General features: G+C 43.0%; 2 protein-coding genes across 6 annotated transcripts in view; both read right to left on the bottom strand.

Moving 5' to 3' along the window:
* Window positions 1-27,718, bottom strand: part of LOC144893653 (uncharacterized) — a 1,023,192-nt gene that overhangs the window by 268,796 nt on the left and 726,678 nt on the right. The gene's annotated exons all lie outside the window — the stretch shown is intronic.
* The window catches only part of LOC137435116 (gephyrin), a 279,017-nt gene continuing 251,577 nt past the window's right edge, over window positions 279-27,718 (bottom strand). For all 5 annotated transcript variants that reach the window (XM_068128600.2, XM_068128601.2, XM_068128602.2 and 2 more), the window contains 7 exons: window positions 21,787-21,908; window positions 4,800-4,887; window positions 4,122-4,195; window positions 3,490-3,554; window positions 2,846-2,949; window positions 2,466-2,562; window positions 279-1,786 (listed from right to left, as the gene is read on the bottom strand). In XM_068128600.2, coding sequence (XP_067984701.2) covers window positions 1,653-1,786; window positions 2,466-2,562; window positions 2,846-2,949; window positions 3,490-3,554; window positions 4,122-4,195; window positions 4,800-4,887; window positions 21,787-21,908 — 684 coding nt within the window. In that variant the 3' untranslated portion in view covers window positions 279-1,652. The remainder of the gene's footprint in view (window positions 1,787-2,465; window positions 2,563-2,845; window positions 2,950-3,489; window positions 3,555-4,121; window positions 4,196-4,799; window positions 4,888-21,786; window positions 21,909-27,718) is intronic.

The following is a 27,718-nucleotide window of genomic DNA, read 5'->3' as shown; positions in this document are numbered from 1 at the left end:
CCTTTAACCTTCATCAAGTAATGCCAGCAGATGGGACACCCGGTTTAACATCCCTCTGATTGATGGCACAAACACATTGATGAATCGCCCTGCAAGTGAAATAACAGGCTGACAGTTTATAGCTAGACCAAGATTCGAACCCAGGCTGAAGCACGTGTACATACCTCTAGGCTTCCTGCCAGTACCGAATTTAGCAACTAAAACTTGATAAAAGGACGTTTATTCGCCACCATTGGAAATTGTGCAGTGTTTCGGGCATTATGCGGCTGTTGCCAGAGCAAAATGAAAGCTTTCTTTTTATTTACTCTGATGAAGGGCCTAGCACTCACAATGTCAGTCACACCTCATTCCCCACAGCGGAAATACAATAATCAAGTCTGTTGATAAAATACATCACTTATCTGGTCTGCTGATGCAGACAAACAAAAGCCTTTACAGAGACATGTCGGCCGTTGTATATAACTGACAGTAATAAAAGTACCGTAAGTTTATCTCCCACCGTGTGGACAATTTTAAATCAAAGCTAATGTGCTGAATTATTTTATTAGAGTTTTAAAAAAGAGAAAAAAAAGTAGATTTAGATTTGTCATGAGTTTGCAAACTATTTGCAAAAGACATTCTGTATTTAAGCCATAGTTGCCAACTTTAAACAATCAAAACCAGGAGCGAAAACTAAAAACCCAGAATTTGAGACAAACTTCATGAATCAAAACAAAGTGAAGAAAACTATACATTTCTCATTTTAAAGTATTTTGAGGCAAACTTACACGCTACGTAGTTTCCAGATTATTGTAAAACGGCACAGTCATTAAGAAAAAAGAAAATTGTATTTTGAAAACTTCACACTCTACAGCGATGATTGAAAACTTTAAATTGACGGAATCTCACACTATCTTCCTGCTGAAATTTCAGTTTTCAACACATGCACGTTTATTTCATTTCTAACTCACTGCACCTTTCATAAGCATGTCCGATGCACACTTTTTTGAAAACTGGATTTCATTGAAATCTCTTCAATATAACTAACTACCTCTTGGCATAATTGAATTTCGGTTAATAAAAGCAAACACAAAAAAAGCAATGTCAATTTCTACAACCTTCACAAGATATAATATACTGTATATACAATCCAAATTTTATCTTACTTTTGAAAGACAAACCAAAAATAAAAATCACCGAGCCATTTTTATTCAGTGCATTTCCAGTAGAATAAAATGCACTGCCGTTGTTATACAACAATGTGCAGTGCACATGACTGCAGTTGTAGCACCACCCCTTGACCATGTGCCAAAAGCAACCACTAAAAAACATCAGGCTTATTTAATCAGTCACTTGGACAGATGTCAGTCACGCTCATCAAGCTCAACAGAATAAAGAGTGCAAAGTACAGATCCTTGACAAAGTTAATGCAATGGAGCAATGGTTTATGAGATGTTTTGGAGACCGCCTACCTTCCTGTCATTCTTCACTGAAGTACTGCCTCAGTACATCATCCAGAATTTGAAAATTAAAAAGCCTAATCCATCAATCAATTGCCCTGCAGGGTTTCCACACTACTCGACAGGAAGTCTGCCTTGACTACGGCATCGTGTGTGCGCGGCCAACTTCGTATAAGCCGTGTGTGAAACCATGTTCTGAGTCATCTTGTGCCATCACAGGCGTCCGATGACCATAACGTCCACAACCTCCCCTTTGTGCAGCTCCAGGTACTGTTCTGTCTTTGGAGGCAACATTACGAGGCCATTGGCTCGCCGCATGCTACATAGCCGACTGCTCAGCTGGTTACCTGTGCCACACACATACAGGCTGGGTCGTATGTTGTGTGTGTACAATGAAAAACAAAACTCATTATTACATGTCAGCATCACAGATGCATAATCATGCACATTTACCACGGCATGCAATAGTTGACAGATCAGGCCTTTTCAAAGTATGCTGCACAACTGAGGAACTCCTTTTTTCCCCATTTGCTCCTTTTAATTCCCTTCCATCCTTCACGCCTGGGTCTCCTTCATGCGGTTTTTTTTTTGGTCCTTTCTAACTCTCAACCTGTTTTTAATCTATCGACTTACCAATGCACGCACATTCTCCCTGCACCATTTTTCTACCACCCATTCTCTACCTCACAGTCTCCCTGCTCTATATCTCTCCCACAGTGTTTCCTCCTCCATCCTCTCTCTCTCTTTCGCTCTCTCTCTCTCCCTCTCAAAGTCCCCCCTCCTCCCCTCTCTTTCTCACAGTATCCTATCCTCCCTCTTTCTATCAGTATCTCACTTCCTCTCTCTCTCTCTCTCTCAAAGTCACCCCTACCTCCGCCCCACCCTCCCCCTCACAGTTCATCATCCTCTCTCTCGCTGTCTCTCTCGCAATGCCTGTAAGGCATTCTGGTAATAATAGATTCTCTAAGGCCTAAGCAATGTCAGATCCACATTAAAATCCATATTAATTCTCCCATCTGGCTGTACCTGTAGATTGAGCCCAAGGAATGGGCTCTTGGTGATTCCAAACAAGGATACAACGGTGATACTCTGGCCGAGAGTCCAACTTCACGTCAAATGAAAGCTGCAGTTTACAAAAGGGATTGAGGTGAAGGTGGAAAGACAAGCAGAATGTGATTGCTGCAGCGGTATGTTTCATTTCTAATGTGAATAAATTGAGGATGGTGTTTAGTATGACCCGGTGGAATTCGTTCTCAGAAAAAGATCCACTATCCAAAAGAAAAAGATCCATTGAGATTTATCTGACAATCTTATTGCTTTACATTTAATGGAGACCTCGTTTGTGAAGTCACTTTAGTACATGCAAAACTACTACTGATGACACAAAGGTAAGAATAAACACTAACCCTGGCTTTAAGGATAGTAGGCCTGGGATCCACAGTTCCCTGCATCTTCCGCAGTGCCGGGATGACAAAAAGGTTGCAGGTCACAGTTGCAGACACAGGGTTACCTGTAGAACAGCACTATGTAAAGAAAAAAATCTATACTACAAGAGAGCCATTTGTCTGTCTGTTACTATTTTTCTCAGAGATGGCCAAACGGATCTCTGTCAAACTTTCAGAAGTTAATCAGTGAGTGTTTTAGGCAAAAACAATTTGAGTGTTTTTGGGAAAAAAATAGAATCGCTCAAATTTCTTCAAAATGCCAACAGAATTAGAACAGCACCGTGCAATGCCAGGTACCCTTGCTATAATGGGAAAAAATAAATAAAAAATTGGAAAAAAGTTGGAATTTTTTTTTCTAATCTCTCTATATTGCCAAGTAGGCCTTTGTAGCTATGTTAAAGGTAATATTAAATGATCCTCGACCCCATTCCTTAGTGGGTATAGGGAAGTGTTTAAGGCCCCACACAAGAAAATTCTTCAAAATGCCAACAGGATCAGGACAGCACCGGGCAACGCCGGGTATCCCTGCCAGTACTTTATAATCCCCATTAGCTTACTTGGAGATTGGTGAGGTTATACTTCAATATCCAACTTGCATTTCTCACCTGGGAGAGCAAAAATCATTTTCTTTTTCCCATTCGTGTTCACGGTGGCAAAGGTTGTTGGCAGTCTGAAAACAAGGAAATCACAATTTAAGCGAAATGGTCTCGGCTTTCTCACCATTCACCAGCCTCCTTAAGGACAATTACCACCGAAGGAAATCAGATGAACTACACGCTTACCTCTTTTAGATCTTCCACAAATATTATAATCCTTTCATGGAATTTTTGTTTTTACATGCCAGAATACACAAAATGGTTTGGATAGCTTTTAGATGTTGCCCAAATATATTGCACGGTCATCAAAACCCAAGTTAGCACTTTTTCTGCATTGAAATATCATTATCATTATTGATTACGACATAACATTAAATGGTATATGTTTCAAGGTTATTTTAGTCATTTTAAACATTTTCCTCTTGATTTTGTGACCTTCGGTTTAAATTGCTTGTACTGTGGCAGTTTCTCCATTGCCTACTATTTTTTTTTTGTGTGTGTTAATAAACACGGACACTTCTAACGTCGTTATTTGTGTGATATATGTACAAGAATAAACATAATCCTCTGAGCCAGAGATAATAAACATAATTTTGTGTTCACAGACAATCGTTTTGGGCACAGATAGCAGAAGGTCATACCCTGGCTTCATGAACACTCGCCCAAAGTGAATCTGTGCTTGTAAATCGACAGTCAACACCTGCTTGAGATAATCCTACAAAAGAAGAAAGTACCATCAAATGCAGTGCTTTGCCATTATATTTTTCCATTTTTTAAATGTGTTTGAATTGCAGAATTATTTAAACAAGTGTTGCCTTAAATTGAGGAATAAGGACTGGAAAACAGAATTTCGCACAAATGTGTTGATGGATGGATATGATGGTGTTAGATATGGTGTTAGATGTCAACCCACTGTTATGTCACAAGAACATTTAAAGGTCACATTAGAGAGAAAGCACGAGAGAGGAAAGAGAGATAAGTAGCAGAGAGACCACATCAGATGCTTCTAACTCAAGTTATGGTCTGCAAAATGATTTCTGTGGGGAAAATGACTTTTGACCTTTGACATGTTTAACCCAAATTGAATACTTCATCTTTGTATTTTCATGACCTTAGAACGTTGACCTATTGAACCCAAAATCCAATCAGTTCATCTTTGTTTTACAATTCATACTTGTGCCATGTTTGGTGAGATCCATTCAGTGTTTCACAAGTTACCATGGTAACAAAAAAATCCAATAATGGAGTTGCGGATGACCTGACCTTAAAACATAATGCTTCTGGCCTTCAGCTGTGGAAGCAGAATAAAATGGACTAACCTTTTCCCCCATCGAAACACCCCCTGAGGACACTATGACATCGGCCCGAGTGAGTCCCTCTCGAAAGGCCCTCAGCAATTCGTCTGGGCTGCAGGATACATCAACAATTAATCAAAAATATGCATCATTGATTATTTTCTGAAATTCAAATGTAATTATTCAATCATTGCAATAAATATACATCATATGACGTGCCTTCATTCTTAAACACCTCAATTATTCCTACTTTCTTGTGAGGTTGACTAGGGAAGTATTTTGGCCCAAGTTTTTCATGAACTGGGTGACCAGGCCCAACATTCGACTGAAGGTGGCAGGAATTTGTAATTTGTAATTTGTGCAGGGTGCAAGTGATAACTCACCTTACTTCTGTGAAAGACACTGTGTGATATTTAACCTCCAACAACTAATGTCAGCAGACTGGATGCCCAAATTAACGTCCATCTGAGAAGGCGGCACATAGATTAATACCTTGCCCTGCATGCGAGCCACCAGGATGACCGTTTGCATTGTCGGGACAGGAGTCAACTCGAGACCAGTAAGTGTGCTACCTCTGCAGCATCTTGTTGGGAAATCATGAAATAAATATGGCAAATCGATCAAACAAATAAATATACAAAACAAGAGTTCCCTTGCAAGGAACTTTGATGCGGGAGGATGCTATTGGGCCCATCAAAGCCGATGCTAGTTGTTTCTCCATGCTCTATCCTTTTAAATGCTGAGCATCAAGCACAACATTTTTTAAGTTTGTGGTATGACCCAGCCGGGATTTGAACCTGCGATCTCTCAGAATCTGAGCGAACACTCTAACCATTACACCACCAAGTATGGTTGAGTCATTGTTATCAATACAAGGAAATAAGAAAACCTAAACATAGGATGCCATTTGGTTCGTCTTGCTTATGTTGTATTCACACCAATACAAATTTTTATTGGAGGACCTAGGCATCAAAAAGCTACATATATCGAACAAACAGTTTCAAATGGAGCACCTCACCACCATTAGAGCATTTAAATTGCATCACATGTGGCAATAAATGCGAATTGTTGCTCCCGGTTTTCCAGCTTTATGACAGAAAATTCCATTTGCATTTTTGCCACCTCAATCCATACTTTGTTTAAAATCACGTATGGGCACAGGCAACTTGCTAGTTCCACCAATTTACTTATTTTCTACATCCCAAGAGGTGTGGAAATGGCTACCATCCCCATCCTAAAGACAGATTTTCTCTCTGGCGAGGGTAATTATACAACATTTCTCTGTCAGATTCATGTTTTTCATCCAACATAGTGCTATTCCCATAATCAACATCGTGTTTCATACACATTTCATCAACCCTATTTAGAGGTTTAGACCAAGGTTTCGGATTGTCAACCTCATATAATCTTTTATCCAAGTTTGTTCCCGGACCACAGAAAGAATATCCCGGAAGGTTTAATTCCCCCGGAATTCTAGTTGTAAATTTACTTACCGATATAAACTTTTGCATATCTCCCCCACTTTATGCTTAGAAATAAATTGACACTTTTCAGAGCCACACACCAAACATATCCCCTTTTGATAAACTCTATTATTTTTACCTTTAACCAAATGTTGCACGATTGCCCCTTGGTTAAAGACCAGGAATCGCGGATGGCCAAACGAGCTTTAATGGAGGCGTTTATTCAATGACGGATTTGACTATACAAGCACGGGGGAAGAAGGAAGAAGAAGAAACGGCGAGAGCTCTTACCTCACGGCCCGCGCGCGCCAGCTTCTTCGACCTGGAAACAATTGAACTCACACGAACACCGGATTTTGCATACAAAGGGAAAATAATACAAGGATTTATTTACAATAAATATCGGGACTGGAAAATAACGTGCCAGTAATCACTAAACCCCTCTAATGGAGCGCTCCCACACTTCACTTCAAATACAAATGGGAATGAAGCAAATAAAATGTTGTGTTCGTTCGTGGGGACTTAGCTCTGTCTGTGGTGAGTCAGGACTCGTCAGCTTCGAGCGCCGTCATCCGACGCGGCTCCGTGCTTGGCGGGAAGTAGGCCTCGATGCCCCCGTCCGCGCGCTGCTAGGCCACCAAGCCATTCGCTCACCCTGGTCTCGCCCGCTCCAGTGGCAAGCCTTGCTCGCTTCGTGAATGCCAGGGAGGAGAATCGATGGTGCTCCAATGTTGCTCCAACAGGTAATTCGCAAAAGGAAGGTCCAAACGGGAACGAAAGGCAAAGCAGAAGGGAGGTCCGGGCAGGAACGAAGCCAAAGCGAGAAGGAAGGTCGAGACGGAGGTCCGGGCAGGATCGAAGCCAAAGTGAGACGGAAGGTCGAGACGGAGGTTCGGGCAGGATCGAAGCCAAAGCGAGAAGGAAGGTCGAGACGGAGGTCCGGGCAGCATCGAAGCCAAAGCGAGAAGGGCAAAATGCCGGCGAGCCAGTCGTTTTTCCGATCGTCTCCTGACGTCACTCTCTATCTCCCCCAACCAGTGCGTCGTTTCTTGGTGGTCTTTCGTGCCTTCTGACGTCACCGGCACTTGTCCCTCAATCAGTGACCTGCTTCTAGGTAGTGGTTTTGCGCCTTCCACACCGATTGGCCGAATGTTCGCGCCTTCCGCACTGATTGGCCGAGGTGTCATCAGTCGGTGGCCAATCAGTGTGCCGCTCCTTCACCTTTCTTACTCCCAATCACGGGGAAGCTTTTTGTCCCTTCCCCAACCAATCATACGTTCTCCTGGGCGTGGCTCCCAGCCTGCCTGGTACGATGTTTGTCGCCATGGTGGCGTACTGCGCGGCCGCTGCCTGTTGTTTTTTCCGGTCAGTCATTGTAAGGGGGGGAATTAATTAATGTGGTGCACTAAGGACCTATCTAATGTCTATGGTGCGGTGCCAAAAGGTACAACGGGATAGCGACAGGGGGGATGACATACAAGGGAATTTTACCCATAATCCCTGAACTAATTGGCATGACCCGCCCCCTCGTAAAGGGACAAATATCCAACTTATCCGACATCCGGGCTACAGGTCCCTGACTTACTGTACATCGAGATGGTTCTTCTATCACGATCATCGGAGCACCTACCTATGCAGATCTACCTGAATCTAGATATTCCCCTTTACCCCAAATTCATAACAATACGATGTATTCTTAGTATTCGTTTTCTTTTTACACTTAACACAATAACTCATTTATTTATGAAAACAAGACCAAATGTCTAACAGCGGCATAGCTGGGCTTGTAAAATATTATAAACCACAAACACATATGATTAGATTTTTAAACAGTCAATAATGGTGTTCACAACATTAAACAAAGAAATTTGGAGGAATCCCGACATCCGTCAGGTAAGTTTTACTTACAGAACTGAAGTAAGATCTACTGTAATCTATATACCGCACAAGGGTTGGGGGTTTACTCATTTACCAAGCAGCTAGTTAGCGCTTGCCAAACCAGCCGTTCCTTAACGGTTTTGAATGGAGTGCTTGCTGGAATGCTTAAACCAAATGGCGATCTCTCCACAAGAAACTTGGTAAATGAACACATACCCAATGTTCTTGAGACCAGACCATACGTAGTGTGTTCAAAAAGTATCCGACCTTTATTTTTCGTGCGTAAAAAAAAAGAAGCAAGGGAGGCGTTGATTGGTGCACGTATGTAGGCGATCCTAATGCGCACGCGTGAATTTTTTCCCACCCGCAGAAGCTGTCATTCGACGGCAGACCGCCGATGAGTGAGGACATGAAAGCGAGCGCCGTCGGATTTTCGTTTTTGACAAAATGACGGAAAAACTTGAACAACTTGGCAAACACCTCATGGCACCTCAGCAAAGGACTTCTGTGACTCACTGGGATGACACAATCTGTCAATTTCACGACCCGGATCTCAGCCAATGGAGTTTCTTCTCTTCTAGATTTGGTTATGACAAACTTCCCTGCTAATATCTGCTGCTCTTCTTCTGCTCCAATCGGTTCTTCTGATCATGTGCTTGTCAAAGTGGACATCTCTCTGGCCATTCTCAGAGAGCCTCCTCAGCGTCGAAGAGTCTGGCATTTCACTCAGGCCGACTGGGACGGGCTTCAAGCAGCCATCAATCGTCTGGATTGGTCTCCCATCTCCACTGCCTCTGACATCAATTCTTCCTGGGAATTCTTCCAAAGCAAACTGATCTCTCTCATGCGCAGATTTATCCCATCTCGTCTTCAGTTGTCTTACCCTTCCTCCCGTCCATGGTACACCGAATCTTGTGGTGAGGCAGTTGCCCTGAAACAACTTGCCTTTGCCTCTTGGAAGGCTAATCCAACTGAAGGCAATCTCAGTTCCTTCCACCAAGCTCGGAACAAGTGTGTGTCTACCCTCGGGAGTGCCAGGAAGCACTATCTCTCCTCACTCAAGAACGAACTCTCAAACCTGTCTCCTTCCTCCAAATCCTGGTGGCGTCTGGTCAAATCCGTTTCTGGTGTTTGTTCCCCCTCCATCCCCTCCCTTACCTCAAATGGCCACACAGTTGACATCGCACGTGACAAAGCCGAATGCCTCAACTCTGTGTTTGCCTCAAAATCTTTAGTCCCAAACCCATCTCTCTCTGTTCCCACCTTTCCCAGTCGAACCCAACTGCTCCTGGACTCTGTGTCCTTCTCTCCTGACAAGGTGAAGGAGTTTTTGTCTAACCTCGACTCTGATTCTGCAACTGGACCAGACGGCATCAGCCCACGGGTCCTAAAATCCTGCTCTGCCGCTCTATCTCACCCTCTCTCTGTTCTTTTCACCCTATCTTTTGCTCAAGGTCATCTGCCAGCATCCTGGAAATCAGCAAACATTACCGCTTTCCACAAAAAAGGTGCAAAAACAGATCCTTTTAACTACAGACCAATCAGCCTGCTCCCAATTATCAGCAAAGTCATGGAATCCATCATTGCTTCGGATATGAAATCTTTCCTCTTCTCCAATGGCTTGATCTCTGATCATCAATTTGGATTCAGACCAGGTCACTCTAATCTGGACATGCTGCTTCTCCTGTCTCAACAATGGATGGAGGTCCTCAATGCCAAACAGGAAATCAGAGCTGTCTCCCTCAACATATCACGTGCCTTCGATACGGTCTGGCACCCAGCTCTGCTCACCAAACTCTACTCCTATGGTATCCATGGAAATCTCCATGCATGGCTTGCGGACTTCCTCTCTGGTCGTAGTCAACGTGTGGCCCTGAATGGATTTCTCTCATCTCCCCTTCCTGTTCAGGCTGGAGTTCCCCAAGGCAGTGTGCTGGGCCCTGTGCTTTTTCTGGTCTTTATCAATGATCTCTCCGACTCTCTGGAAAATCCTCTCTCTCTCTTTGCTGATGACTCCACTCTCTGCCGCTCCATTCCTCTTCCCTCAGATCGGCAGTCTGCAGCCTCCTCACTCTCTGAAGACCTGGACAAAATCACAGACTGGTCAAACAAGTGGAACATGTCTTTCAATCCTGACAAATCTCACACTCTTACTATGTCTCTCCGAAAAGATCGACTGGACAACCCTCCCATCTACTTTCTCAACAATCCTCTCCAAGAAGTTCTGTCGCTCAAGCTTTTGGGTCTCACTATCTGCCATGATCTTTCTTGGGAAAACCACATTTCCAAGCTGGCCTGCAAAGCCAGTCGCCGACTGGGCATCCTCCGTCGTGCGAAGTCCTTCCTAGGCACACCTGAGCTCCTCACCACATACAAGGCTTTCATCTGCAGCTCAATGGAATATTGTTCTCCCCTATGGGCTGGTGCTCCTGCCTCACACCTAGCTCGGCTTCACGCTGTTGAAACCAAAGCTTTCAGAATCATTGGAATCTCCCACGATGAAGCTATCTCTGAGGGCCTTTCACTCACTCACCGCAGGCAGGTAGGTGGTCTTTCTGTCTTCTACCGACTCCTCTCCGGCCTTGCTCCCCCAGCTCTCTCTGTGCTCTGTCCCCCAAATATTCCTACAGGTCGCACAAGATCTGCCAGCAAGCCTCTGATGGTTAAACTGCCAAAATCTCGGCTCTCTGCTCACCTTCACTCCTTCATTCCTCTTTTCTCCCGCCTCTGGAACAAACTCCCACACTCCCTTCAATCCCACTCCTCCCTCCAGGTCTTTAAAACAGCTGTTCACCACCATCTCTTATCTTCCCCCATCCAAAACCTTGATATTTTCTACCCCCACTAATTCACCCCAGATCCACCTTGTTTGTAATTCCAACTTCTTTCCTGGTAGTCCTGGCAGTGTCCATATGTTTTATGCCTCTCCCACCCCCTTTCCCATGCCTCCCCCCCAAAGCCCTCTCCCTCCCACAGTTCTCTCGATGTCTCCATGTCTCTCGGTTCCTGCTCTCAAATGTTGTGTTTGTGTCCTTCCCCCTCTCTCCCCATCTTGTCTACCGCTCCCGATGCTTTTTGTTTTATGTGTCGGTTTGTCGGTTATGTGTCGGTTTGTCGGTTTGTCTTTCTGTGTGATAAATGTTCGCTCCTTCACGAGCCTCGATCTTGTATACAAAAAAAAAAAAAAAAAAAAAAAAAAAAAACGCTACTGCATCAAATTTTGTGTTTTTTGGCCTCGGGGATGTTGGATGCTTCCATTGTGATGACTGCAACTTGGTTTCTGGGTCGTACCCATAAACCCAGGACTCATCGCCAGTGATCACTGTGTTGAGGAAGCTGGGATCGCTGTTCACAGTCTCCAGCATGTCCTGTGCGATCTCCAAACGGAGTTGCTTCTGCTCAATCCTTAGCAGCTTTGGTACGAACTTCGCTGAGATTCTCCTGAAGCCCAAATCCTCCTTCATAATGGAATGAACGGTGTTGAATCTTGCGGATCGTTTCCACTTGGGAATCGCCAAGCTTTACACAAAATTTGATGCAGTAGCGTTGTTCAAGTTTTTCCGTCATTTTGTCAAAAACGAAAATCCGACGGCACTCGCTTACATGTCCTCACTCATCGGCGGTCTGCCGTCGAATGACAGCTTCTGCAGTTGGGAAAAAATTCACGCGTGCGCATTAGGATCGCCTACATACGTGCACCAATCAACGCCTCCCTAGCTTCTTTTTTTTTACGCACGAAAAATAAAGGTCGGATACTTTTTGAACACAGTAGTAGATCGACTGTAATCTACACTACTCACAATAAGTTAGGGATATTGGCAGGTTCTTCGGTGTGGTTGATTTTGTGTATTAATTATGTTTTAAAAAAGTTGCTGGTCCTAATTCTATGGTTATTAATGAGTGTGAAAAAACAGCATTCTTGATTTCAATACCCTAACCCTAACCCCTATAAAAAAAATAAACTCACTCCCACAATATCCCTAACTTATTGTGAGTAGTGTATATACTCCAAAGATGAATGGCCCTTCCTGCAGCTCCTGTAGTGAGTGGGTGTACTAGTAAATTAAAATGTTGGTCGGTGGACTCAGCTGTCGTAATGACATCATAGACGTAATGACGTAACTGACAGAAAACTGCCGCTACTTTAATATGTAGAAGATGATATATTTTAACTTCCAGTAATTTTGCAGTCACCATGAAGGGATTAGTGTTACGATTAGGTTTACTATAATATTAACGTTAGGTCATCATTATTGCGAAAATGATATTGCTATAAAAAAAACCGATGCAAATTCCTTACTTCCTCAGTTATTAATACGTAACGCCGATAATTTCGATATTTGATGATCAGTTTAACAATCGGTTTGTTTGTGTTTGTTTGACACTGAATGAAAAACGTTACGGTACAGCAGGGCAATTGTGATATGTGACAGGTTCGACGAGATGTTCAGCTTGAACGACATATAAATCAAAATGGCGGAGTGTGGAGAGTCAGCCACTGTACTGCCGTAATGACATCAGACGCAATGACATCACCCTGTCATGTGACCAGATCCTCAGCTCTGATTGGTATACGTTTGAGGGGACATACATACATACATACACATACATACATGTGGGGACCATTCCCAAATTTGACATTACCTAACATTCCCAAATTTGACATTCCCTAACATTCCCAAATTTGACATTCCCTAACATTCCCAAATTTGACATTCCCTAACATTCCCAAATTTGACAATTTTTCTGTGAAGGTTAACAGGCTTGCTATCTAATAGTAACAATGGTGTTCGACATGGAAAAAAATTTTGACGTCCCCTAAGGAGGCACAGTTCCAGGCGTTAAAAAGATTGGAACTTAAGACGTTGGCCTAATACTGTAACTTGGAGGTCCGATTCAATATGAAGAAGGTAGAGATTCAGTCAGACGTTGGTGGTAGAATATTTAGTGGGAGAGAAAAAAATGAGAAGAGGTAGCATTGGATTGGTTACCAGAGGACAAAGCAAATATGGAGCTCTGGAAAATGGAGATGCAACTGCAGAGGAAAGATTAAATAAAAGAGTTGGATTTGAAAGCAGAAAAGGAACGAGAGGAAAGAAAGCACAGTTCGATCAGGAGATTCCGGGAATCTTTCCATCATGTGCAGTTACTCGTGCTATGGATAGGAAGCGTTCTGAAGAGAATGAGAAGGAAGGTGATGTGGATTTGGATTCCATAGAGATATTGGAGGAAAGGTCTGGGAGACACGGTATTACAGGAAGTGACACCAAGGAACCTAATGATAAGGTTTCATCTGGACCAAAGGATAAAATGGAGTGTCCGTCGGAGACATCTGGGAATGAGGTTGAACAAAACAGTGCTTGTCCGAAAGAGACTTGTTGAAGAGCAACACAGAGATTCTGAACTCCGGAGTCTGATTGGTAAAGCCATTACAGAGGAAGAGGTTATGAAGGTACCTGTTGGTTACTTGCTAAAAGGAGAAATACTTATGAGAAAATGGAGACCACCGGAGGTACCAGCGAATGACGAGTGGAAAGTCCATCACCAAATTGTGGTGCCACAACCGTACCAGAAGGAGATATTGAGTTTGGCACATGAGATACCTTTGGCCGGGCACCTTGGAGTGAACAAGATGTGTGAAAGAAATCTGGCACATTTGTTCTGGCCAGGATTGCGACGTGATGTGGCGGAATTCTGTAAATATTGTCATTTTTGTCAGCTGGTGGGCAAACCTAATCAGAAAACCACTTCAGCGCCTTTAAAACCGATTCCAGCTTTTGAAGAACCATTCAGCCGGGTCATTATTGACTGTGTAGGTCCTTTACATAAAACTAAGGCTGGACATCAGTATATGCTGACCATCATGTGCACTTCCACTGGGTTCCCAGAAGCGGTGCCTCTTAGGAAAATTACTGCGACAGTTATTGCGAAGGCTTTGATTAAATTTTTCATCCTGGTTGGCCTACCTAAGGTCATCCAGTCTGATCAGAGTTCCAACTTCATGTCAAAGCTTTTTCAGCAAGTGGTACACATGTTGGGAGTGAAGCAAGTGAGGTCAAGTACTTGCCATCCTGAGAACCAATGGGTCTTGGAAAGGTTTCACCAGACATTAAAGAATATTGCTTACTGCTTTGAACTTACTGCTTTGAATATTACAAGGATTGGGACGAGGGAATACCCTTATTGCTGTTTGCTACGAGGGAGTCTGTTCAGGAGTCATTGGGATTCAGTCATTTTGAACTCGTGTTTGGACACGCAGTTCGAGGACCATTGAAACTGGTGATGGAACAGTGGCTACAGGAAGAGTCGCAGTCAACTGTGTTAGAGTATGTGACAACTGTTAGGCACAGATTGGCTAAAGTCTGTGAAGTAGCGAGAGGAAACTTGAAAGTAGCACAGGACAAAATGAAAGTGAGACATGACAAGACTTCTCAGATAAGAAATTTAAGTCCCTTAGGACCGAGTGCTAGTGTTGCTTCCAGTTCCAGGTCAGCCGCTACAGGCTAGGTATTTTGGTCCCTATGCCATCGAAAGGGGGGGGTTCAATGGAAGGAGGATTATGTGGTGACAACTCCAGACCGACGGAAAAAGTGGCAGCTGTGTCACGTTAACCGACTGAAGAAATATTAGGAGAGGAAGCCTGTGGAAAATGGCTCCTCTCTCACCTGTCGTCGGGTGCAGGAGAATCCAGAGTTTTAGGCTAGTGTGAAGTTCGATAGCATCGATGACAAGGCTTGCCCCAGATTGATGAACACTGAAGTGTTAAAGAACGCAGACCAGAAATTAGGTCATTTGACGAAGGCACAACAAGGACAATTATCAACCTCATTTCTGAGTTTGCGCATTTGTTCACAGATGTACCTGGTCGTACCAATCTGGTATGTCGTGATATTGATGTAGGGGAGTCCATTCCCATGAAACAACACCCCTACTGGATGAACCCTGTTAAGATGAAATATCTCCAGCAGGAGGTTTATCCAGAGTGAATTAACCCTGAGGATTCCTGAGTTGTTTGGAATTTTTGTTGCTTATGGGATTTGATCAGCCATAGTTTTGATTTGTAGTTGTTCGGTGTGAGTATTACTTTTGGTTGTTAAAGACACTTTTTGTATGGAAATACATTTTTCACTGTGTTCGAACTTTCTTCCTTGAAGGTGGGAGGGTGTTACGGATCCGTCACTTCCGCCTTTGTTGTTATTATATACTTGTAGGATTTTTAGTTTCAGTTAATATTGTTGGTAAGATTTTTGTGTGAAATGGAGATGACTTTCGTAAAAGGTAAAGAAATATTTGTGAAGGAAAAAGGAAGACGCGGCAACGAAACCGGAGGAGAAGGAGAGAGAGGAGACGGCCATGAGAGAGATACAGCCGTAAAGTCGCATCGGGGCTGCAAGCGGACTTTTTTGACACTGGTCGCGAATGAGTTGAGGCTTCCCGGGGGAGGAATTGCCCGCGACATCGTCCTATATTGCAACTGAAATTAAACCTGCGTCAGGTTTTAGCACCAAGAGTGAGTCATTGCTGGACTTAGCACCTCCATTACAGGCCTATATGCCATTTTGTCCTCGAAGAGTCTGTCCGCTTGGTTCATCTTGTTTTGTCGTTGGGATTTCCATATCGACCTCATCGTGTTGATTGCCATTGGTTTACATATCGGCTCAATTCCCATATCGACCTCTCACGTAGTAACCTGTCTGCAGTCGTGCCGATACCTGCCTTTTCTCGTCGTTCTGCACGGCTTCAACCAGCGTGGTGATCCGTGCACAGACTTTGTGGAATGTTACATTCCACTCACGGTTGGGGTATCGTGAGTTCATTGCTTGGAGAGCATTGGGGAATGATGGTGTTGTGAAAATCAACCAAATCCACAACTCGTCCCATAGATAGGTTTAATCTCAATAATATCTATACATCATCCTGTAAAATACCTGGTGTAAAATCCCTGGTGTTGGGCTAGCGGCTAGGGTGCCGGCTTAGGATCCTCGGATCCTGGGTTCGAATCTCGGTCGATCGCCGAATTAATGCCAGGGGGGTTGATTCAGCCTGTCATCCTTCCGAGGTCGGCTAATTGAGTACCAGTTCACTGGTAATTCCCTGTTTGTCGTTGAAGGCGGCAAAAAGGGTTGGCGTCAGGAAGGGCATCCGGCCGTAAAACATTGCTTCAAAAAGGGGACCAAAAAACAACAACTACCACGGTCCCCGAAAAGGCCAACCCCCGCTTTGCGGGGAAAAATGGCCTCTAAACGGTGGTTATCCTGTAAAATACACCATGCAATATATATATGTCAGGATCAAGGCATCATATGAGAAAGATTGGATATATCAGTCAATGCAAGCAAGCCTAGAATATAAGTGGGTACACGTACCATTCAATTCTACATGTCATTGTATAAAGTCGCAGGAGTGGCCTCGAGTCGCGGACGTCCGAGGTCTTATAGACACCGCCCAGCGGTTTAAGTGAGCACCACACCTGGGTTCAACTTTGGTACATTTTCACCACAGATGGTACCATCATATGTAATGTTCATTTGATGCAAGTGACAGTTTCATTGTACTTTATTTAATCGTGTTGTTATTGTGTATGTGAGAGTTCTTAATGAAATTACTTGTTTTGTTCTACAATTGCATTGGTGTCATTTTAACATGGTTTATTAGAATACTCAAAATAACATATCTTTCTGCCGCGTTCCCTCTTGAGACTCTGAGGTGCACCGTAACCTGGGTTTGGGGAGGTAATACGTAACAATTCGGACGGACAAACACTGTTCTAGACTGCTTAGCCCTATGGGCTACGCCGTAACAATTCATACAGAGTGCGAAAAGCTTTTTGGTTTCCAACATATACATTTCTATCTTGATTTTTAAAACATAAAGAATCCTTAGGAATGCCTTCACTCTCTCCTCCATTTATTTCGGGGAAAAAATGTATTTGTAAAACTTTAACAAAAATCAAGGTGATAAAATCAAGGACATTTGTCTAGCTGTCATTTATGTTAGAAATATATAAGAGAATAATATGATGACAGGTAATACCTCCCCATCTTCCTGTTGTTAGGATGTTAGGATGTTGTGAGGATGTCATGTATTCCCTGGCTTACTATGTAAAATCCTGTTCTTTGTGTTTTTATTAACTAAACTGGCAAAACTGATGTTGATCTTAGCTTTATTAAATTATTTTATTTGTTGATAACTAAGAGTGGTTCCACATATCTCATTATCCTCACCAAGTGGATAATATTCTTCTTTATGTGATTGATTTAATTATCGTAGGTCTTGTAGGTTTATTGAAAAACAAGAGTCTAGATTTATGAAAGTTTTTTTCCTGAAGCAGATTTACCCACAAGATTAATAATAATAGTTCTCATTTATGTATGAAATTATTTATAAAATAAAATAAACATCCGCTTGAACCAACGATTAGACATCTTCATGAATTTGAAAGATTTTTATGGTTGTTAAATTTTATCTTATTTCCCCAAACAGGTAAAAAAAATCATTCATTTATAGATTTGGAAAACAAGTTATCTAATTTTTACAGGCTTTTTTAGAAACTATGTTTTAGCCTGAGTAATTTTAAGATAATCCATTATTTTATTTACAGTCACGTGAAAAAGTACACCCGATGTAAAGTTTTGATTTTATCAACATATTTCAACATACAGCTATTTTATCTTCATTTCAACAATATTGATAGATAAAGGTGATATAATATAACAAATATCATGAAACATTTACATTTTGTAGTCCATTGTATAATTTAAATAAACATAAATGCAAATTTCGCATGTGGAAAAAGTAAGTACACCCCTACATTTATCACTACTTCAAATACCTAAAATTAGATTCAGGTGCACCAGCTCAGGTGCAAATGATTAGAACATCGTTAGAGCGGAACTTGGAGGAACCTGTCTTATTTAAACATCAGACATTTAGTTTGGTTTGCTCTTTGTTGTTGAAGTGTGCGGCGTCACCATGCCCAGATCAAAAGAGCTCTCTGAGGCCTTCAGAAAGAAGGTTATAGATGCCTACGAGTCTGGGAAGGGATTTAAAAAGATCTCCAAACAATTTGAAATCAATCATTCGACTGTCCGGAAGATCATCTACAAGTGGAGAAGATTCCAAACAACTGCCAACTTGTTTAGGCCAGGCCGCCCCAGCAAGTTCAGCCAGAGAGCAGACCGCAAGATGCTGAAAGAAGTCTCTAAGAACCCCAGAATGTCATCACAGGACCTACAGGTAAGCTCTTGCCACTGTTGATGTCAAAGTGCACGAGTCTACCATTAGAAAGAGGCTGCACAAATTTGATCTACATGGGAGGTGTACCAGGAGGAAACCTTTGCTGTCCAGAAAGAACATCAGGGCAAGACTAAAGTTTGCCAAAGGATACCTCGGCAAAGACCAGCACTTCTGCAACAATGTGCTCTGGACAGATGAGTCAAAGGTAAAACTATTTGGCCACAGTACCAGAAGACATGTTTGGTGAAAACCAAAGACAGCATTTGACCACAAGAACCTGATACCAACTGCAAAGCATGGTGGTGGAAATATTATGGTTTGGGGCAGCTTTGCTGCATCAGGGCCTGGGCAGCTCACCATCATAGAATCCACGATTAAGTCTTCATTGTACCAGAGGGTGCTTGAGGATAATGTGAGGCCATCTGTCGGAAAGTTGAAGCTCAACCGAAGGTGGACCTTGCAACATGACAATGACCCTAAACATACCAGTAAATCCACCAAGGAATGGCTGAAAAGAAAGAAATGGAGGGTTCTGGAATGGCCTTGTCAAAGCCCGGATCTAAATCCCATCGAGATGTTGTGGGGGGATTTGAAACGAGGTGTGCATGCAAGAAACCCCTCAAACATCGCACAGCTGAAAGAATTCTGCATGGAGGAATGGGCAAAAATTTCTCCCAGTTGATTTCAGAGACTTGTAGACAGTTATAAGAAACGCCTACTTGAGGTTGTTTCTGCCAAAGGGGGCAATACCACCTGTTAGAGCCAAGGGTGTACTTACTTTTTCCACATGCGAAATTTGCATTTATGTTTATTTAAATTATACAATGGACTACAAAATGTAAATGTTTCATGATATTTGTTGTATTATATCACCTTTATCTTTCAATATTGTTGAAATGAAGATCAAATAGCTGTATGTTGAAATATGTTGAAAATGTCAAAACTATACATGGGGTGTACTTACTTTTTCACGTGACTGTATATAATATCTTGTGTTGATATTTCCCTGAAAATGACAATCGTGAATAGCAAATAACATCAATCCTTGAAACATTGCCTTAATTTGATCAATCTCTTCTGTTGTAAGGAAAGGAGCATCCTCAACATCATAAACACCAATAGCTGTGTGAAAGTCTTCTTTAAATAAATGTTTGACTTCATGAGAAAAATAAATATTCATTTCTCTTATTAATCTTGTAAAGTAATTCATTTTGGTGTAATTTTGAAACAGTTATGTTCCTTTTCATACATATTTTTCATCATTAATTAGAAGATAATCACAGAATAAACATTGTTTATGGGCTTTTGACTCTGTGTTTAATCCCACTCTATCACAAGCTGGACAATTCTCGAATTTGTTGTAGGGAGTATCAGGGAATTCAAGAGGTTCAGCATCTGGTATATCATTTAGATTCATCATATTTATATAGTATAACTTTACTGAAAATAAATTTCATCTTCACTATAATCGGTGCTTTCATAATCATCATCATCTATAAAACTACTTTCATAACTATTGTTTGAACACAAACTCTCAGTATCATAACTGTCTTCTGTTCCAATAGAGATTCTATCATCACTATCATAATTCCCAAAATCCTCAACTGAATAATGACTCATTTATTAAGGAAAAATATCTTGAAGGACTCTTATCAAAGATATTTAAACCAAGAACCAAGTTCAAACTATTTATCAATATACTCGATGGTGATGAGTGCCATAAGAAAATTAAGTTATCCCCTAAAAAAGAACATACACAAATATTTGTTGGCTCTCTATATGAGTTCAAAGAAAATATGGGAGAAATAGGAGGGGTATCGGGTGTTTCAGAACCAACAAAGGGCTTGGAGGAAGTGGGATAAATAGGAGATCTTTTTGGCAGGTATATGTGTTTTGGAAATAGTGGGTGTGGTTTATCAAAAAGTGAGTGTAGGTTTGTAACGGTTGGTCTATTGAGGGTTTAATATTTAATAATAGGTTTATTTGAAAGTGAAAGAAATAGACTGATTTTATAGGGTTTGATCAATGGAATAATGGAAAAAGTGGGCGTGGCTTGTGAATAAATATTTGTTGGTATGCTAGGGGAAGAGGGAGAAATAGGACGAATTTTTAAGGGTTAAGGGGGTGTTTTAGAAATAGCTTTTCCCTTTTTCCCATTCACCTCAATGTAAAATTGGGTGTCTTTTAGAATCAACAAAGGGTTTGGGGGTCTATTGAGGATTTAACCTTTGTTAATGGTTGAGATGGGGAAGGGAGAAATAGAAAGATGTTTTTGGGGTTTTTGGGTTGGTGGTCCATAAGTTCCAAGGCATTTTCCCCATTCACTTCAATGTAAAATTGGGTGTGTTTTCGAACCCCATTTCCCTACTACTGTTCAATAGCTCAATCGAAGATTTCTGTATTCCACATTCACCGTGCGACCAACCTCAAAGCCCAAACAGAGCGAGGGGAGCACCCTATCGCTGCTGGCTAACCTCTTAATTGCCTTCCCAGCTCACAAATTATTTGAGCAGTCCACCCAAGATGCAAAAGCCTTATCTCCCTCCTTGTAACCCATTCAATCCACCCACACCTGTCCCGTCCCGACAAACAATCTCGGCCCTACATTTTGCTGAGTACCCCTGTAACTGTTCATTTAATAGTCCATTTGTGTCCTTTATTGATTTGTTTAATATTTGTATCTAATATGTAGTTAACTGAGGTTAAAGTTATGTTAGGGTGACCGAAAATGTTCCCTGGGAATGCCGATCAATCGGAGATTCCTGGGAATGTCCATGGCTGGGATGTTCCTGGGAATCCCCCCATTATTACACTATGTCCATGGGAATATCTGGTCTGCTAAACATCATTTTGCTTAATTTTTCATTTTCTAGGTATGCATCTACAACATTGTGGAAACTTGCTGTAGTGTATTTTCAATGAAGAATTAAACAATTTATTTTAGAAAAATCACATTTAGCATATTTTTTTCATACATGCAATTCAATATCTTAAAACAGATGTCGATTCTGAGTACAAGTCAAGCCCCGCACTTTTGAGGGGAAAGGTATCGACTTGTACGCCAAAAAATACGGTATATGGGATTGGAATCTGGGATTAACCTGCCATTGCTAGCATCCCAAGCAGTGTGTTGGATGGAAATAACAGAGAGGCCTAAAATAGGCTCTAAAAGGTTAGTGAGCTACATAATGAAATGGCCTGTTTGTAAAGATGGATGTTTGTAGTCAGATTGTATTCAATCAAGCAAGAGGACACTCAAACGCAAGCATAAGGAAGTTTTTGTTAGTCCAATAAAAAACAGGGCAATTACTGATTTAGTTCTAACCAGCCAACTATCAAATAAAGACTGCCTCACTGCAATGATGATAAATGTCTGAAAATTGTGCGAGGAAGTGAATGCAAGTAGGTGGCAGAATAATCAATACGACACTTACTGATCACGCACGATGCCCAGATCGAGTGTCAGGAAGCCATGCTCTCGTATAGCCGCTACCAATGTCGGACGGTTGCTGTCATGAATCATGCCTGGCTGGAGTGGCTCCTCAGAATCCAACAACTGGGAAAGCAGCAAGATGACATCACTTGTTATAGCGATCAATAATGGTCTTGTACCAATCAATAATGCATCGTCTGGTGGCGAATCACAGAAAAAAAAGCTCCCCATGCCATCAAAGGCAGCTCTGTCATAGTTTTTCAAGCTAATGATTGTTTTATGCGATGTGGGACCTCTGATTTGAGTGCAACATGGGGCGACCCCAAAATATTGTTTTTTTGTGAAAAACATTTCGTGTGCTTTTCATTTACGTATAAAGGAATAAAAATAACCTTGTGGAAAAAGGAAATTTGTTCCTTTATTTTTTTTTGGACCACCCTAATCCAGATGGATTTGAGAATTTTTATTTTTTTAAAGTGATTCTTCACCATTGAGGGATGGGGCCAAAACTATATTTAGCACGGTGTTTCAAAAAGTAGTGGACAAGTTATGACTACACCTGGTGGATGAGTTGGTGGACTAAACCTGGAAATCAATTTGAATGGGTTCTAAAGAGTAATTCCAATGAGTAATTCTCATAGGTTCTAACGGGTAATTTGAATGGTTCTAAAGGATCATTTGATGAGATCTCGCGAGATCTTTGTCGGCGAGTAACGTCTTTTCGAAGCTGTCCATGCTCTCACGCTATCGAAGTTAAGTAATTGTTCACAATTGTGTTTTTGTCGAAACTGTATTTATCTTTCGGTGTGTGTACCAATAGTGTGTCCTTATGAAGATTCTCGGTGTTAATTTTTCATACCTGTATTGAAAATCGTCGGTTAATTCATGTCGCGTCTTTTGAGGCCTTGTACTTGTAGGCTACAGTGTCCTACCTTGAGTCTTTGTTTTTCTCTCAGCGGTCCGTGGATTGTGCTCCAACTACTTTCGTTCTCTCAATTTTTCCCAGTCTTTTCACCCCGTACGTCCTTGTTTAAAATCTCAACTCAACTCAAAAAATATATATATATATATTTTTTCCTTCTTTATTCTTATTCGTTGTTCTTATTCGTTCATTTGTTCTTCGATCACGTGTTTCACCTCCATTTCCCCAGATAGTTTTCACTGTTAAATTTGAAAATGTTTAAACTTTCCCCTGAAGTACTGTATTCTGTCATATATTATAACACCTTTTTCTTCTTCTTCTTTCAAAGGGTGTTTTCGACTTGCTCACCAAATCTATTCATTCCAAAAAAAAATTCCATCTCTTACAGTTCCTCTTTCCTACATTCCCTAAACTCACCTGCACTCCATCCCCCCTCCAGCGTCCTCAAACGTATTTTTGACTCGGTCACAAGAAACTCATTTTGCAATAAATGTTAGTTTCCCATTAATCGTACACTTTCTAAAATCCAATCTCACACCTCCCCTCCTAATCGTCCCCATCACCCCTCCCCTCCAAAACTTCCCCATCACCCCTCCCCTCCAAATCTCCCCCCTTGCCCCTCCCCTCCAAATCTTCCACATCACCCATCTCTTTCAAATCTTCCCCCTTGCCCCTCCCCTCCAAATCTTCCCTATCACCCATCCCTTTCAAAATCTTCCCCCTTGCCCCTCCCCTCCAAATCCTCCCCATCACCCATCCCTTTCAAATCTCCCCCCTTGCCCCTTCCCTCCTAAACTCGCCCCACACCCCTCCCCTCCTAGACTTCCCCCGCCCCTTCCCTCCTAGACTCCCCTCTCACCCCTCCCCTCCAAATCTCCCCCATCTCCCATCCCTTTCAAATCCTCCCCCTTGTCCCTTCCCCCCTAAACTCCCCCCTATCCTCTCCCCTTCAAATCTCCCCACCCTCATTTCTTCTCCATTTCCCCCCTCTCACCACTCCTCCTCAAAGCGTCCTCCCCGCTTCTTCCCCCTTCCAACTCTCACCTCCATCTCCCCGAACCTTCTGCCTCGCTCTTCCCCCTCCTCAAATAACACCTCACTGTGCCTCACCCAATCACCATCAAACCTTTTGTCTGCCCCAACCTTCCCTTTCTCCGAGCTATTCTGAAATCTCTGACACACCTTCAACAGCTCTCCCTAAATCTTCCTCCTCTTCCACATCTTACCCTACCCCTCCCTCACCCTGTTCTGTATCCGATGCTCCCCCTTCCTCCTCATTAACGGTATGGACCTCAAACATCCGGGGCCTTCGCTCAAACTTGACTGATCTCTCCATACAGGTTGCTTCTGACAAACCAGACGTGATCTGCTTAACAGAAACTTTCCTCCTCCATGATGTCTCCGATTCCTTGGTATCTCTCCCAGGTTACTCCCTCTTCCGGTATGATAGACCTGAGCCTCGTCCTGGAGGTGGGGTTGCTATCTTTATAAAAAACTCTCTTCCTCACTCGCCCTGCACTGCCCTCTCTCCACCTCACCCCCAGGAATACCTCTGGCTACGGCTTCCCCTTCGCTCCCACCTTTTGTTCAAATGTGTGTTGTACCATCCACCAAACAGTGATGACTCCATCTACATCTCGCTGTCTGATAATATGGACCAACATCTATCTACTCATCCCAACTATCTCTTCCTCATATGTGGTGATTTCAATTGTCACCATGCCAGTTGGCTGGGTGTGGGTACCTCTCTCACCAGCCATGGCTCCTCAGCAAAGGACTTCTGCGGCTCACTGGGACTGACACAATCTGTCAATTTCCTGACCCGGATCTCAGTCAATGGAGCATCTTCTCTTCTGGACTTGGTTATGACTAACTTCCCTAAAAATGTCTGCTGCTCTTCTTCTGCACCAATCGGCTCATCTGATCATGTGCTTGTTAAAGTGGACATTTCTCTGACCATTCTCAGAGAGCATCCTCAGCGTCGATGAGTCTGGCATTTCAATCAGGCCAACTGGCATGGTCTTCAAGCAGCTATCAATCATCTGGACTGGTTTCCCATCTCGACCGCCTTTGACATCAACTCATCCTGGGAATTCTTCCAAAGTAAATTGCTCTCTCTCATGCACAGATTTATCCCATCTCGTCTTCAGTTGTCATACCCTTCCTCCCGTCCATGGTACACGGAATCTTGTGGTGAGGCTGTTGCCCAGAAACAACTTGCCTTCGTCTCCTGGAAAGCAAATCCAATGGAAGGAAATCTCATTTCCTTTCACAAAGCCCGAAACAAGTGTGTGTCCACCCTCAGGAGAGCCAGGAAACAATATCTCTCCGTTCTCAAGACCGAACTCTCTTATCTGGCTCCCTCTTCCAAATCCTGGTGGTGTCTGGTCAAATCTGTTTCTGGTGTTTGTTCCCCCTCATTCCCCTCGCTTACCTCAAACGGCAACACAGCTGACTCCGCACATGAAAAAGCTGAATGCCTCAACTCTGTGTTTGCCTCTAAATCTTGTGTCCCAAACCCATCCCTCTCTGTACTCACCGTACCCAGTCGTACCCAGCTGCTCCTGGACTCTGTGTCCTTTCCTCCTGACAAGGTGGAAAAGTCTCTGTCAACCCTCGACTCGGATTCTGCAACTGGACCTGACGGCATCAGCCCACGGGTCCTAAAATCCGGTTCTTCCGCTCTTTCACTCCCTCTCTCTGTTCTCTTCACCCTCTCTTTTGCTCAAGGTCATCTGACATCTGCTAGGAAATCAGCCAACATCACCGCTTTACACAAAAAGGTGCAAAAACAGATCCTTGCAACTACAGACCAATCAGCCTTCTCCCAATTATCAGCAAAGTCATGGAATCCATCATTGCTTCAGATATGAAATCTTTCCTCTTCTCCAATGGCTTGATCTCTGATCATCAATTTGGTTTCAGACCAGGTCACTCTACTCTGGACATGATGCTTCTGCTGTCTCAACAATGGATGGAGGTCCTCAATGCCAAACAGGAAATTAGAGCTGTCTCCCTTGACATATCACGTGCCTTCGATACGGTCTGGCACCCCGCTCTGCTCACCAAACTCTCCTCCTTTGGTATCCATGGAAATCTCCACACATGGCTGGCGGACTTCCTCTCTAGTCGCAATCAACGTGTGGCCCTGAATGGGTTTCTCTCATCTCCTCTTCCTGTTCAGACTGGAGTTCACCAAGGCAGTGTTCTGGGCCCTGTGCTTTTTCAGGTCTTCATCAATGATCTCTCCGACTCTCTTGAAAATCCTCTCTATCTCTTTGCTGATGACTCCACTCTCTGCCGCTCCATTCCTCATCCCTCAGATCGGCAGTCTGCAGCCTCCTCACTCTCTGCAGACCTGGACAAAATCACAGTCTGGGCAAACAAGTGGAATATGTCTTTCAATCCTGACAAATCTCACACTCTTACGATGTCTCTCCGAAAAGACCGACTGGACAACCCTCCCATCCACTTTCTGAATAATCCTCTCCAAGGAAGTCTGTCACTCAAGCTTGTGGGTCTCACTACCTGCCATGATCTTTCCTGGGAAAACCACATTTCCAAGCTGGCCTCCAAAGCCAGTCGCCGACTGGGCATCCTCCGTCGTGCGAAGTCCTTCCTTGGCACACCTGAGCTCCTCACCACATACAAGGCCTTCATCCGCAGATCAATGGAGTACTGCTCTCCCCTCTGGGCTGGAGCTCCTGCCTCACACCTAGCTCGTCTTCATGCTGTTGAAACCAAAGCGTTCAGAATCATTAGAATCTCCTGCAATGAAGCTATCTCCGAGGGCCTTTCACTTACTCACCGCAGGCAGGTTGGTGGTCTTTCCGTCTTCTACCGACTCCTCTCCGGCCTTGCTCCCCCAGCTCTCTCTGGGCTCTGTCCCCCAAATATTCCTACAGGTCGCACAAGATCTGCCTGCAACCCTGTAATGGTTAAACTGCCAAAATCAAGACTCTCTGCTCACCTTCACTCCTTCATTCCTCTTTTCTCCCGGCTCTGGAACAAACTCCCACACTCCCTTCAATCCCACTCCTCCCTCCAGGTCTTTAAAACAGCTGTTCACCACCATCTCTTTTCTTCCCCCATCCAAAACCTTGATCTTTTCTCCCCCCGCTAATTTCACCCCAAATCCACTTTTTTGAAATACCAACTTCTTTCCTGGAAGTCCTTGGTGTCCTTGTGTTTTATACTTCTCCCACCCCTCTCCCCCTTCCCACGCCTCGTCCTCCAAGCCCACTCCATCCCACACATCTCCCGATGTCCCTGCTCTCAAATGTTGTGTTTGTGTGCTTCCCCTTCTCTCCCCATCTTGTCTACTGCTCCCTCTTTTTATATATTTTGTTTGTCTGTTTGATTTATTTTTTTTTGTGATAAATGTTAGCTGTTTCACAAGCCTCGATTCTGTATACAAAAAAAATAATAATTGAAGGGGTTCTAAAGGGTAATTCAAATGGGTTATAAAGGGTAATTCAAATGGGTTCTAAAGGGTAATTCTAAAGAATAATTCGAAAGGGTTTTGTTCATTTCTAGGGCTTGCCTCTTTCATATTAAAAATGCCAAACTGAACCACTTCCTATGGACATGTGTGTGATTTTTTTTTAATGAAAGCGACATCTATATAATAATACCGTAAGGACTCGACTTTGTTATCCCTTTTACGCCGCACCCAGTGACCCGATGCCCACGGCACTAATGGATTTATGATCTACGAACCGCGCTCTTTGTTTATCACGTACAGACATACTCAAAAAATCTGAATTAGCCGACGTTGGGGCCCAAAAGCATCCGATTAACTGCCGATACGACGCCATCTTACGACGCCATCGTATTGGCGTCTGCTGGGCGAAGGCGAAGCAAGCCGTCCGCTGATTGGACAGGCGAAGGCAAAAGCAAGCCGTCCACTGAGTGGACAATCCAGAGCATGCATTTGTGCTGGTGTCAGCGATCGTTGTTCATATACGCACTCTTCATTCTCATCTTTCTTCCTAACTCTTACTCGGACAAG

This window comes from Myxine glutinosa, chromosome 9 (genome assembly GCF_964187855.1).
Source record: "Myxine glutinosa chromosome 9, kmMyxGlut1.1, whole genome shotgun sequence".
In the NCBI taxonomy this organism is placed as follows: Eukaryota; Metazoa; Chordata; class Myxini; order Myxiniformes; family Myxinidae; genus Myxine; species Myxine glutinosa.
This window is presented reverse-complemented; position numbering and strand designations above follow the sequence as displayed.